Source organism: Bos indicus x Bos taurus, chromosome 20, assembly GCF_003369695.1.
Source record: "Bos indicus x Bos taurus breed Angus x Brahman F1 hybrid chromosome 20, Bos_hybrid_MaternalHap_v2.0, whole genome shotgun sequence".
Classification (NCBI taxonomy): domain Eukaryota; kingdom Metazoa; phylum Chordata; class Mammalia; order Artiodactyla; family Bovidae; genus Bos; species Bos indicus x Bos taurus.
Genome location: NC_040095.1, coordinates 56,304,427 through 56,318,872, shown reverse-complemented (window position 1 = coordinate 56,318,872; position 14,446 = coordinate 56,304,427). Strand labels below are relative to the sequence as shown.

The 14,446-nt window shown below is 44.3% G+C and overlaps 1 protein-coding gene across 1 annotated transcript in view; it reads right to left on the bottom strand.

The window, feature by feature from the left end:
* RETREG1 (reticulophagy regulator 1) overlaps positions 1 to 14,446 on the bottom strand; it is a 159,988-nt gene that overhangs the window by 105,534 nt on the left and 40,008 nt on the right. The window contains exons 2-3 of the mRNA XM_027519999.1: positions 12,238 to 12,344; positions 6,102 to 6,132 (exon numbers count right to left, since the gene is read on the bottom strand). Of these exons, the coding sequence (XP_027375800.1) occupies positions 6,102 to 6,132; positions 12,238 to 12,344 (138 nt within the window). The remainder of the gene's footprint in view (positions 1 to 6,101; positions 6,133 to 12,237; positions 12,345 to 14,446) is intronic.

Genomic DNA, 14,446 nt, shown 5'->3' with positions numbered 1-14,446 from the left:
TAGAAATGAGCCACAGAAAATGCTAATTTGGTTCAGTTGACAGACCACTCCATACAAATCCTGTTCAGAATGCAGAGCTGGGCCTTACTGTTTATTAAAGAATAAGGTCAAGCACAAGCTCTTCTTAGGACTTACCCACTGAGAATCATATTTGCACAAAATGAACTTTCCAGGTACAGAAATTGGTATGTGAATGGCATCTGATTAAAACGATCCAATTTTTATTGTTGGTAACATCAGACATTTGATGCTGGCTTTACTGTTATTTACTAGTTAAGGGTAACACATTATACTTGAGAATATCCTTCATGCACAGAGACATTAGGGCTTCCCAGATGGTGCAGTGGTGAAGAATCCACCTGCCAATGCAGGAGACACAGGAGACATGGGTTCGATCCCTGGGTAGGGAAGATAACCTGGAGGAGGAAATGGCAACCCACTCCAGTGCTCTCGCCTGGGAAATCCCATGGACAGAGGAGTCTGGTGTGCTACAGTTCATGGGGTTGCCAAGAGTAGGACACGAACAAGCACACACGAATGTGCACGCACAGAGATATCATTATCTTTGTGCTAAATTTTGGATGAAGTACTTTAAGCTTAGCTGACAAAGCAAATTTTCTCAGACTCTATGGAAATAAGCCATTAGGACTGCAGGAAGGAGAAATTACTTTTCTTTCCAGTTTTATTGAGATATGATTGATGTGCAACATTGCACAAGTTTAAGTGTACAATGGTGATCTGACAGGTGTACCTGTTGCAAAATGATGACCACAGTGGGTAGTTTACACATTCTTTATCTCACATTATTATCACTTTGTCATGGTGGTGGTGGAAGCATTTAAGATCTACTGTCAGCAACCTTCAAGTAAATAATATGGTACTGTTATCTGCAGTCACCTGCTGCATGTTCGATCCCCAGAACTCACTCACCTCGTAATCGGAAGTTTGTACCCTTTGACCAACAGCTCCTCACTTCCACTCCCCAGCCCCCTGGCAACCATCACTCTACTTTTTTTTTTTTATGAGTAACTTTTTTAGATTCCACATGTAAGTGAGATCACATAGTATTTGTCTTTCTCTGTCTGATGTATTTCACTTAGCATATGCCCTCCGGGTTCATTCACATTGTCATGAATGACAGAATTTCCTTCTTTTTAGTGGCTGAATAATATTCCACTGTGTACATATGCCAGTTTTCTCTACCAGGTCATCCACCGGTGGACACTGAGTTGTTTCTCTGTTGTGACTACTGTGAATAACGCTGCAGTGAACACGGAGCATAAACATCTCTTGAGGGCAGTGACTTCATTCCCTTCAGATCTAGACCTGGGAGTGGAATTACTGAACCACCATCAGAATGGCTTATTTTTAATTTTTTGAGCAACCTCTAAACTGTTTTCTGTAGCGGCTGTGCCAATCTACATTCCTAGCCACAGCGCACAAGAGTTCCCTTTTCAAGGAGCTCTTTGTTAATGGAAAAACTCTACAGTGGCATCATGAAGGTAGAGTGGTCCACTGTGTTTTATTTTTTAATTGGGGTATAGCTGCTTTTCAATGTTGTGTTATCTTCTGTTGTACTGTGAAATGAATCAGCAATATGTATACATATATCCCCTCTTTTTTTGGATTTCCTTCCCTCTTAGGTCATCACAGTGCATTAAGTATAGTTCCTTGTGCTATACAGCAGGTCCTCATTAGTGATCTATTTTATACATATGAGTATATATAAGTCAATCACAATCTCCCAGTTCGTCTCACCCCTTAGTGTCTCACCTTCCCCGCTGAGTGTCCATACATTTGTTTTCTACATCTGTGTCTCTATTTCTGCCTTGCAAACAGGTTCATCTATACCGCTTTTCTCAATTCCACATATATGTGTTAATATATATTTGTTTTTCTCTGATTTACTTCACTCTGTATGACTGACCCAGCAATCCCACTATTGGGCATATACCCTGAGAAAACCAAAGTTAATAAAACACATGCACCCCAGTGTTCACTGCAGCACTGTTCACAATAGCCAGGACATGGAAGCAACCTAGATGCCCATCATCAGACGAATGGATAAAAAAGATGTGGTACATATATACAACAGAATATTACTAAGCCATAAAAAGGAATGAAATTGAGCCATTTGAAGAGACATGGGTGGACCTAGAGGCTGTCATACAGAATGGTCCATCATTCCATCCACCTTTGAACAGTGAACTTCATGGCCCAGCCCTCAGAAAAGAGGCCGGGTTCATTCTGGGACCAAGCACAAACCACTGGTGCAAAGCTGGGGTGAGGAAGGATAAAGCCAGCCCGACAGACCTGGGGATCCAGGTGTACGGGCTGTAACGGGAGAGAGGAAGGAGAAATGCTGATGTCTAACTACCGCCAAGGAAGAGAGAGACTTCACAGACCTCACAAGCGGAAAGATCCTCATCCCACCTGCCTCACAGGAGCAAAACCCCACCCCCTTCTGCCTGCAAAGATCCTCCTACTCATCACTGCATTTTATTCTTAAAATAAGATGGTTTTGAATGTTTCAAAGCTCAGCATGGTGCTCTGTGATGACCTAGAGGGATGAGATGGGGGATAGGTGGGAGGGAGGTTCAAGAGGGAGGGCATATATGTATACTTACAGCTGAGTCATGTTGTCATACCGCAGAGACTAACACAACATTGTAAAGCAATTATCCACCAATAAAAAAAAAAATCTATGATAAACCACAGTGGAAAAGAATACTTTAAAAAGAACGTGTGTGTATAAAACCGAATCACTGTGCTGTAAAACAGGAATTAATAACGTTGTAAATCAACTACTTGGGCATGTGTGCGAAGTCGCTTCAGTTGTGTCTGACTCTTTATGATCCTGTGGACTGTGGCCTGCCAGGCTCCTCTGTCCATGGGATTCTCCAGGCAGGAATACTGGAGTGGGTTGCCATGCCCTTCTCCGGGGGATCTTCCTGGCCCAGGGATCGAACCAGTGTCTCCTGGGTTTCCTGCACTGGCAGGCAGGTTCTTTACCACCAGCACCACCGGGAAGTCCAAACAACTATACTTCAATAAAAATAAATTAGAAAAAAACCCACTGTACTAGCCAGTACCAGATACTAAGAATCACTGTAAACAATAAACCAAACCATCAAAGAAATGAAAGAAATCCATATTTTAATTTCACATCTCCAGTGTGATGAACAGAGAACAGAATGCAATTATACAGTGGAAAATGCAGTAAGAAAACTGGGGGAAGTATCCCTTCTAGTGAGAATTAAATCACTTTGAAACAAGCACTGGCCAAACAGAAAGGTAAAAGGGTAACAATCTGAAAGGAACACTGCATGCATACACGTACTCGCTCAGTCATGTCCGACTCTCTGTGGCCCCACAGACTCTGGCTCTCCAGGCTCCACTGTCTGTGGTATTTTCCAGGCAAGAATACTAGAATAGGTTGCCATTTCCTACTCCTGGGAAGCTTAAAGTAACACTAATCCCCTTGAATCACATTGCAGACTTTTTAGGGCTGGAATGAATTTTCGAGATGATTCTCTCTTTGCAGATGAGAAAACTGAGGCCGAGAGAGCAGTAACTTGGCAAGACCACTAGGAACAGGGTTAGGACCCAGGTGGAAAATCAGCTGCACTTGAATATCCAATTGGGTGACTTTGAAGTCAAAGAGACCTCCCTAGAAAGGACTATTTCCATAGCATGGCTTCTCTGGGGGCACACAAGCACTTCCCCAAAGGAGTAGAATGTTACAAATCTTTAAAAAGCCACATTGTAAGGAGCTAATTTCCAGTGGTCATGTATGGATGTAAGAATTGGACTGTGAAGAAAGCTGAGCACTGAAGAATTGATGCCTTTGAACTATGGTGTTGGAGAAGACTCTTGAGAGTCCCTTGGACTGCAAGGAGATCCAACCAGTCCATTCTGAAGGAGATCAGCCCTGGGATTTCTTTGGAAGGAATGATGCTGAAGCTGAAACTCCAGTACTTTGGCCACCTGACGCGAAGAGTTGACTCATTGGAAAAGACTCTGATGCTGGGAGGGATTAGGGGCAGGTGGAAGAGGGGACGACGGAGGATGAGATGGCTGAATGGCATCACTGACTCGATGGACGTGAGTTTGAGTGAACTCCGGGAGATGGTGATGGACAGGGAGGCCTGGCATGCTGCGATTCATGGAGTCGCAAAGAGTTGGACATGACTGAGTGACTGAACTGAACTGAACTGAACCTGACACTGGCAAAGTGAGATCCTTGGTCCTGCCGGGCTCACTAATAGCTAAGGTTTTTCTCCAAACCCTTATCAAATACTCTAGTTAATTTCCATGCTGAGAAAGTGTGCCGTGGAAATTCTCCCAGGCAACTTGCAGCTACTTCAGAAGGGCTGTGGTGGAAATTCTCTCAGGCAACTTGCAGCTACTTCAGAAGGGCTGTGGACAGCAAGGGCTATAGTAAAGATGGGCAATGCCTTAACCAGTCTGAGCAGATATGAAAGAATATTTCATCAAAAAGCTTTTAAAATTCCTTTGAAATTACACCCACTGACTTGGTCAGATCTTCCCCCAGTCAGAATCAGGGAGCATGCTCAACTTCTCCACCTGACATTTGGGGAAGCATCTGCAGACATATCCTAGGAGGCTCAGTGTGTCAGCAAGGACAGGACAGAAACCAGGCCCTAGACGGCCAAGCTGGGGTGAGTCTGTGCCTGGAAGATCACATTTCCCTTCTTATAGCCAATGTCTCCTTCTGCTGAGTCTCTTGGCAAGTTTACATTCCCACCCATCCCTCCCCCCCCTTGAAAATCTGAGCTCCAAAATGAAGACGCACACAGATGTCAACTGGTCATAAAATTGGACTTTACACCTGAAATAAACACACAGCTTTTAAGGGTATGTTATATACCAGGAAGAAATGATGCTAAAGCTGAAACTCCAGTACTTTGGCCACCTCATGCGAAGAGTTGACTCATTGGAAAAGACTGATGCTGGGAGGGATTGGGAGCAGGAGGAAAAGGGGACAGAGGATGAGATGGCTACATGGCATCACCGACTCAATGGACTTGAGTTTGAGTGAACTCCGGGAGATGGTGATGGACAGGGAGGCCTGGCATGCTGCAATTCATGGGGTCGCAAAGAGTCGGACACGACTGAGCAACTGAACTGAACTGAACTGTCTCCTTTTTGAGCCTTCACTGCATACTGTCCACTTGGATGTAAGTTGAGCACTCAACCCTCTCTTTCAATCATACGAGAATACTTTGAAGGCAGAACTAAAAAATAAATAACTACAAAAATTTGTTTTACTGGGGTGTTAACCCTTACATCTTCTTCACTTTCCCACTTCTCATACATGCAGTTCGTGATATTGATTACTTTCCCGCATCACCTGCCCCAGCTCTCTCCTCCACACAGCAGAGCACCTTTACTTTCGAGTGGAGCACCTTTACTTCCGAGTGGAGCACCTTTGCTTCTGAGTGGAGCACCTTTACTTCCGGGTGGGGCCTTTTATTTCCGGGTGGGGCCCTTTACTTCCGGGTGGACCACCTTTACTTCCGGGTAGAGTACAGTGGATGAATACGGAGCTACTTTGCCTGCGGCTGCACCAGGAGCCCAGACGCCGGTAGATACTCGCTGAGCCCTCAGGCTTACAAACCTCCCACTCCTCTTCGCTGTTCCCCAAACCCACAGCTCTATGAACCGACAGCTCTCTCCTGGTTAACCTTCAGGAACGTTCCAGCAGAGTTCCAGGCCTCCGGGTCACCTGTTTTTCACCCACCTCAGCAGTGATGCTCACACGCCAAAATGAGGTTGGAGAGGAAATCCCCAATGAAACCAATCCCCCAACTCTTCCCTCTCCGTACTCCTTCACACACTGTGACTCTCAAGCAATCTTGTAGCCCAATATTACAGCAATTTGCGAGCTACTTCGAAGAGCTAGTCCCAATTTTATCCTCATCCTCAGTTCAGCTGTATTTTTCTTTATTTTCCCACTCTTGTAGATTACTTTTGTCATTCTTGTCGCTAAACTATGGTTTCAGAGGCACATCTCGGTGGCCCAGTCACCTCCCCCAGCTGCTCTTCATCAGTGGTAACACTGAAAGCAAGTTCCCTACCTTTCACTGAGGCTTCTCCACAACTGTGCACCTGCAATAGAAGTAAATGTGGAACGTTAGTGGAGGTATTTTCCTCTTAAGGTATTTCTCAACTTAGAAAGATTCTGGGCTACTTAAAATGGAATGCTTAGATCTTTAAACTCTAGAAACTCTCAAATCATACAGTGTCTACCTCTGGTACTATAACTCATTCAGGAAAATTGTCCACAAATATCCACTGAGATTCTAATATATGCAAAACCGTTGGATAGGTAGCAGGAGAGATGGAACAGCAGAGAACACATGGTCCTGCCTGGAGGGCTGTACTGTCCCCTGGGGCAGACCTAACCTGCACTCAAGTGAACATAAACCAAGGCAGGGGATGTAGGAACTCTACAAGAAACATAAGCCATGAGAGTTCAGGGAGGACAGAAAAATGTGGCTGGTCATGAAAGCACCAATGACAGAGGTGGTATATGAGGTGAACTCTGAAATGGTACTGACAAAGGGACAACTGTTATTTGAGAAAGGAGATTTTTATCTATTCATTCTTTAAGTGTTTTGAGTGTATATCTAGGCTCAACTGAAATCAACATTAAAATGTATATAAACATACACCTAGATCTCATTTGCTTTCTTAATTCTCTGATGACTTTCTTCATTGGACTATGTCTTGATAGTACGTTCCCAGATACCAGCTTTAATGAAGTTCAAGAAAAGAAATGGCCATGAGGCAGTTTCTGCTTTTTTCCCATCAAATAAAGATGTTGTCCCTCTCGTGCTTCACTACATGCTTTTGTGTGCTTAATCACTTCAGTTGTGTCTGACTCTTAGTGACCCTATGGACTGTAGCCCACCAGGCTCCTCTGTCCATGGAATTTTCCAGGCAAGAATACTGGACTGGGTTGACATTTCCTCCTCCAGGGGATCTTCCCAACCAGGGATCGAACCAGCATCTCCTGCATTGGCAGGCGAGTTCTTTACCACTGAGCCACCTGGGAAGCCCCTCTCAAAGATCTATATGATGAAGTCTTCTTAGAATTCAGCCCCAGGAAGTTTCTCAAAATTGCTTGCATCCTTTTATCAGATTATTAGAACTGTATAATTGATCTGGGTTCCGTTTCACCTAGATGAACAAATAAAGAAGATGTAGTGTAACATCTTATGGAGAAACTCAAATGAACTTTTTGGCCAACCCAATATACATATATAGTGGAGTATTACTTGGTCATGAAAAAAGAATGAAATCTTGCCATTTGCAGCAATATGGAAGGACTTGAGAGTATTATGCTAAATGAAATGAGTCAGAGAAAAAGAAATTCCACATGATTTCACTTACATGTGGAATCTAAAAAACAAAACAAATGAAGAAACAGAACAGAAATAGATTCATAGATACAGAGAACAAACTGTTAATGGTTGCCAAAGGGGAGAGGGATCAGGGAGATAGACAAAATAGGTGAAGGGGATTAAAAGGTACAAACTTCTAGCTATAAAATAAATCACGGAAATGCAATGCACACACAGAGAATATAATTAATAATATTGTAACAACTTTGTGTGGTGACATGATGGATGGTAACTGGTCTTACTGAAGTTATCAGTTCATAATGTATAAAAGAGGGCTTCCCTAAGTGCTCAGTTGGTAAAGAATCCATCTGCAATGAAGGAGACCCTGGTTCAATGATTCAATTCCTGGGTTGGGAAGATCTGCTGGAGAAGGGATAGGCTACCCACTCCAGCATTCTTGGGCATCCCTTGTGGCTCAGCTGGTAAAGAATCTGCCTGCAATGCGGGAGACCTGGGTATGATCCCTGGGTTGGGAAGATCCCCTGCAGAAGGGAAAGGCTATCCATTCCAGTATTCTGGCCTGGAGAATTCCATGAACTGTGTAGTCCATGGGGTTGCAAAGAGTTGGACTGAGTGACTTTCACTTTCAGTGTATAAAATATTAAGTCACTATGCTATACACCTGAAGCTTATATTGTACGTTAATTATAACAAAAAAATGGAAAAATGGTTGCTGCCTAAGGGAGCGAGAAAATTAGAATGATGAAGACAGCAGCACCACCATCACTGAACGTAGACCAGGCTGTGGCTGCTCAGGGCTGAGGATGGGGCAGTGGTGAGAGGCTGAGCAGGAGCACACTTGAACTGCGGGCACAGAGATGGTTCAGTGGCAGTGAGGCTGAACAGAAGGAAGCACCCTCCAGCCTTGGCAGGGGTTGGAGACAGCACTTCCAAAGGCTGAGGTCCAAGATGCGAAGACAGTCTAGGGGACCAAATCCAGGCCTTCACACAAGCCATGAGGGCACAAGCTGGAATGACAGTGCAGAGTGAGCACAAATGCCTACAGTTCATAGGCCATGATTCCAGGTGGGTCCATGTTCTGTATCAAATGGTTCATGTAGATTTGGCAGGAGGAAAGGCATAAAGGGACGGTGGTTGGTCATGCTCCACAGGGAGCATGTGGGGCTCTGCTGAGTGAGCCCTCCTCCACTGCCCAGGGAAGTAGGTAAAGAGCATCTCAAGACAGTGAGGGGCAGGTGGTGTGGGGTGTGGAGATGACTGGTTCTTTTGTAAAGACAGAGAAGGTGGTGATGGAGAAGTTGAAGGCTGCGGGAGGAGTTTCCCACACCACAGATGCCTGCCCAGGAACCAGTCTAGGGGGTTAATTCTGGGAGCAGGCACTTGGGCACAAAAAGCAAGACAGAAATCTATCACAGCCAGGGGGCATCCACACTAGTGACTCAGAAACCAGAGACATGGGGCCCCATGGGTTTTACAATGATTAAGTTCCAAGGCAGTACAGCCACACTTTTGCTCATCTATTTCATATTAAGTGTCAAGATGGTGTTAAAGATATAATGAAGGGAAAGGAGGGATACAATTAAATTCTTAACAAGAGGATTTTGGTTAATATATTTAGCCAGAAATGCTATGGGAAGCAGGAAAGTTGGGGGAGAGGCGAGGAGACAGATGAGTTGGGGGTCCTTTCCTCACCACTCCTGCTGGGGGGCCAGGGTGTCTCATGAGAGCCCAGCGGCTCTAAATGAAGCCAATCCCCATATCTGGGTCCAACTTGAAACCAATTCTGTGCCTCCCGGAGACCAATTCATCACCACAGGGCCTTAGGCTGAAGGCCTATAAGACCAGGCTCCTGCCAACCACACATGGGATTCAATGGGCCTTTGTTCTAAAAGACTGGATCAGAAAGAATGAAGCAGGCCCCAGGGCTTCTTCAGCCACAGAGAGGGAGTCCTGGGAACGCATGGGGATGAATCTTGTTTCTCCTTTTCTCATGCAGCAGAAACTCTGTATTGAGAGCAATGTCCCCCAGTGAAAACTCGGACAGAAAGATTGGTCCATTCCAAATGCCGGCCCTACAGGCAGAAGTGTGAGAGCTGGACTTGGTCAGAGTGGCACTCACAACAGGCCCTGGCTAGAGGAAGGCCCTCAATATGGACAAACTGATGGGTGACCAAACCCGTGATATTCAAGTGATGGGCCGGAAGCTGAACAGAGGGGCCCATACTGATGTAGGAACTTCTTTTTTAATGCTCTTGTCTGACCTCTACACAACTCTGTGGTATAAGGAGGACTTCTCATCATAGTATAGAGGTTCCAATTATGTAGGAGGATGGATAACGGTCCCCAAAACTATCAGGCCTTAATCCCTGAATCCTGCAAAATGTTACTTTATTCGGAAAATGTTATGTGTGCACATTCAGTCGTGCCTGACTCTTTATGACCCAAATGGACTATAGCCTGCCTGGCTCCTCTGTCCATGGGGATTCTCCAGGCAAGAATACTGGAGTGGGTTGCCATGTTCTCCTCCAGGGGATCTTCCCAAGGCAAGGATCAAACCCAGGTCTTCTGCATTGCAGGCAGATTCTTTACCATCTGAGCCACCAAAGAAGCCCCAACTCTAGGCAGAATTAGTATTTCTAGGGCGAACCAAGGGGCTTCCCCAATGGCTCAGCGGTAAAGAATCCGCCTGCAATGCAGAAGACGTGGGTTTGATCCCTGAGTCGGGAAGATCCCCTGGAAGAGCAAATGGCAACCCACTCCCGTAATCTTGCCTAGAAAATTCTATGCACAGAGAGCCTGGTGGGCTACAGTCCAAGGGGTCACAAAGAGTTGAACACAACTGAGCACGCACGCATATGTTAGGGTGAACAGAAAGCATCGGGTGCCCGGTTAAGGTTAGAAGGTATTCTCTGAAACAGAAAAGAGGGGCATGGGGAGGAGGAGGACAGGGCAAGAAGGAAGAACATGTACAAGAATATAAACCAGCCTATATAGATTTGAGAAAAGTGGTAACTGGACAAAACCAAATCTGTTTATGTTCCCAGAACAGGGACCTCCAAACCTTGGAGGTATCTATCACCTCCAAGGAATCACCTCCAAACCTTGAAACACAGCCATGTGAAACAATCTTTCTAAATGGTTTACACGTGAGTTAATTTAAGAACCATACAGACTTAAAATATAAACCGGATTTGAAGTGCACTATAGAGCACTGTAATGTTCCATACACTGGCATCACTGACTCGATGGACATGAGTTTGAATAAGCTCTGGGAATTGGTGATGGACAGGGAAGCCTGGTGTGCTGCAGTCTGTGGGGTCACAAAGAGTCAGATATGACTAAGCAACTGAACTGAACTGATAGAACACTGTAGGGGCTTCCCTGGCAGCTCAGACAGTGAAGGATCTGCCAGCAATGTGGGAGACGTGGGTTCAATCCCTGGGTTGGGAAGATGTCCTGCAGAAGGAAATGGCAACCCACTCCAGTATTCTTGCCTGGAGAATTCCCAGGGACAGAGGAGCCTGGCTGGACTACAGTCCATGGGGTCACAAAGAATCGGACACGACTGAGCAACTAAGTACCAGGACTAGCCTATAGAGCACTGTGATGGTGCCTCCTTAACAGATGATGGTACATCCCTAACTGCTTACATCCCTGGTCCCAAGAATGTCATCAGGGAGGTTCCAGCAGCAGCCTCAGTGTCGCCAAAAGGGAACAGGACCCTGGACAGTTCTTATGTGCATCCACCCATAAGGACCCCAACCAAAATTACCCATTGGGGTTACATTCATTGGAATCAACTACCTCACTGTAACCCACTCTTAGCTACTTTTGATCGAATCAATCCTATTCCACTTAATTTCATGGAGCCCAAATATTCCAAGCAAGGATTTTTACCTACTTACAAACACTTGCTCAAACCTTGGTAGAAAGAAGTCCCCCATTTCAAGTATGGAAACGCTTGCCTCAGACGTATAGCATAGTTAAATCTTACACAAATATTTTAAATAATTCAAATTTTCACTTGAATTTTCAAAATTTGGTGTTTAAAATGAATTTATTTTTTCAATTCATTAAAAAAATGTATTTAACCATAACTTAATTGTTTTTAAGCCCTGAATTCACTGCTTTTCTCCACTGAGGCAGAGAAAAATTTTACATCAACTAGTCCATTTTCCTGGAGAAGGAAATGGCAACCCACTCCAGTACTCTTGCCTGGAAAAGCCCATGGACCGAGGAGCCTGGTAGGCTACAAATCCATGAGGTCGCAAAGAGTCGGACACGACTGAGCGAGTTCACTTTCACTTTTCACTTTTCTGCATTGGAGAAGGAAATGGCAACCCACTCCAGTGTTCTTGCCTCAGAATTCCAGGGACAGAGAAGCCTGGTGGGCTGCCATCTATGGTGTCGCACAGAGTCGGACACAACTGAAATGACTTAGCAGCAGCAGCAGCAGCAGTCCATTTTCCAATGGCTCAGTTTCGTCATGTGGGATGTAATAAATATTTAACTGTCATCCTCACTGCGGCCTACTTGAATATCAAAATGCCATTTAGAATAACAGCACTCAGAGCCAAAAAAGAAACCAGCACACACAGACCATTTGCCCAGCAGCAGCAGTTATGACTAAGGACACATCTGTTCAATAAATGATAAATACCTAAATAAATTTAATAAATTTAAAAGTAACACTTAACAAACATTTAAACTAGAAAAGCCAGTGCCTATACAATCTGTTTATTTTGTTCCTTTTCAAAGACCACTTGGTTAAAATCTCTACACAAAGGTCAGACATTCAGGGTCTAGAAAATTAAATGCCATAAAAATGAATTCAAAGTTTTCTTACCTCTTGTTCTAGACAAAATCATATCCTTTATTATCTGCATAATAACACGTGTAAGGATCATGACGGAAATCAGGTGATACACTCTCCATGGAGTCAGTGCAAGGAACCTATCACAGCAAAAAACAGACAAATCATTGTTTCAATTTGAGGATTTTACCCTTTTTAAACAATTAGGTTTACTTTCTGCCACAGAAACAAAAAATAGATTCAATAATGATTTCACTTGTCAAAAGCACCCACAACGTGACCATATGAAAGTTACTTGGGACATCCCTGGTGGGCCAGTAGTTAAGAATCTGCCTGCCAATGCAGGGGACACAGGTTCAATCTCTGGTCCAGGAAGATCCCACATGTCTGGGGGCAACTAAGCCTGTGAACCACAGCTACTGAGCTCATGATCTAGAGCCCACGAGGTGAAACAACTGAATCCCATGTACCTACAGCCCATGCTATGCAACAAGAAAAGCCACCACAATGAGAAGCCCGAGCACCGCAACTACAGAACAGCTTCCACTTGCCGCAACTAGAGAAAGCCTGTACACAGCAACCAAGACCCAGAGAAGCCAAAAATTAAAGAAGAAAGAAAGTTACTTAATAGGCATTAGAGACAGTGAAATAAAAGCACCTGATCCATGTGTACTTTTGTGCCAGGCTTTTCTGCTCTAACTGCCCATCTGGGCAGAGGATTTGCAATTTCGGGTATGGCCCAAATAGCACTCTGCTAGATGGAATAGAATTGACCTGGAGCAGAATCATTATAACAAAGGCAGAGCTGCAGGGTCTTCTCAGGCACAGTCAGTCAGTCAGTTCAGTTGCTCAGTCGTGTCCGACTTTTTGCAACCCCATGGACTGCAGCACGCCAGGCCACCCTGTCCATCACAACACTTGCAGTATTCTCAAACTCATGTCCATTGAGTTGGTGATGCCATGCAACCGTCTCATCCTCTGTCGTCCCCTTCTCCTCCTGCCTTCAATCTTTCCCAGTATCAGGTTCTTTTCAAATGAGTCAGTTCTTTGCATCAGATGGCCAAAGTATTAGAGTTTCAGCTTCAGCATCAGTCCTTTCACTGAACATTTAGGACTGATTTCCTTTAGAATTGACTGGTTTGATCTCCTTGCAGTCCAAGGGACTCTCAAGAGTCTTTTCCAACACCACAGTTCAAAAGCACCAATTCTTTGGCATTCAGCTTTCTTTATAGTCCAACTCTCACATCTGTACATGACTACTGAAAAAACTATAGCTTTGACTAGACAGACCTTTGTCGGTAAAGTAATGTCTCTGCTTTTTAATATACTGTCTAGGTTGGTCATAACTTTCCTTACAAGGAGGAAGCATCTTTTAATTTCATGGCTGCAATCACCATCTGCAGTCATTTTGGAGCCCAGAAAAATAAAGTCAGCCACTGTTTCCATTGTTTCCCCATCTATTTCCCATGAAGTGATGGGACCAGATGCCATGATCTTAGTTTTCTGAATGTTGAGCTTAAGCCAACTTTTTCACTCTCCTCTTTCACTTTCATCAAGAGGCTCTTTAGTTCCTCTTCACTTTGTGCCATAAGGGTGATGTCATCTGCATATCTGAAGTTATTGATATTTCTTCTCCCAGCAATATTGATTCCAGCTTGTGCTTCATCCAGCCTAGCGTTTCTCATGATGTACTCTGCATATAAGTTAAATAAGCAGGGTGACAATATACAGCCTTCATGTACTCCTTTCCTGATTTGAAACCAGTCTGTTGTTCCATGTCCAGTTCTAACTGATGCTTCCTGACCTGCATACAAGTTTCTCAAGAGGCAGGTCAGGTGGTCTGGTATTCCCATCTCTTGAAGAATTTTCCACAGTTTATTGTGATCCACATATTCAAAGGCTTTGGCATAGTCAATAAAGCAGAAATAGATGTTTTTCTGGAACTCTCTTACTTTTTCGATGATCCAACAGATGGTTGGCAATTTGATCTCTGGTTCCTCTGCCTTTTCTAAATCCATCTTGAACATGTGGAAGCTCACAGTTCACATACTGTTGAAGCCTGGCTTGGAGAATTTTGAGCATTACTTTACTAGTGTGTGAGATGACTGCAATTGTGCACTAGTTTGAATGTTTTTTGGCATTGCCTTTCTTTGGGATTGGAATGAAACCTGACCTTTTCCAGTCCAATGGCCACTGCTGAGTCTTCAAATTTGCTGGCATATTGAGTGCAGCATTTTCACAG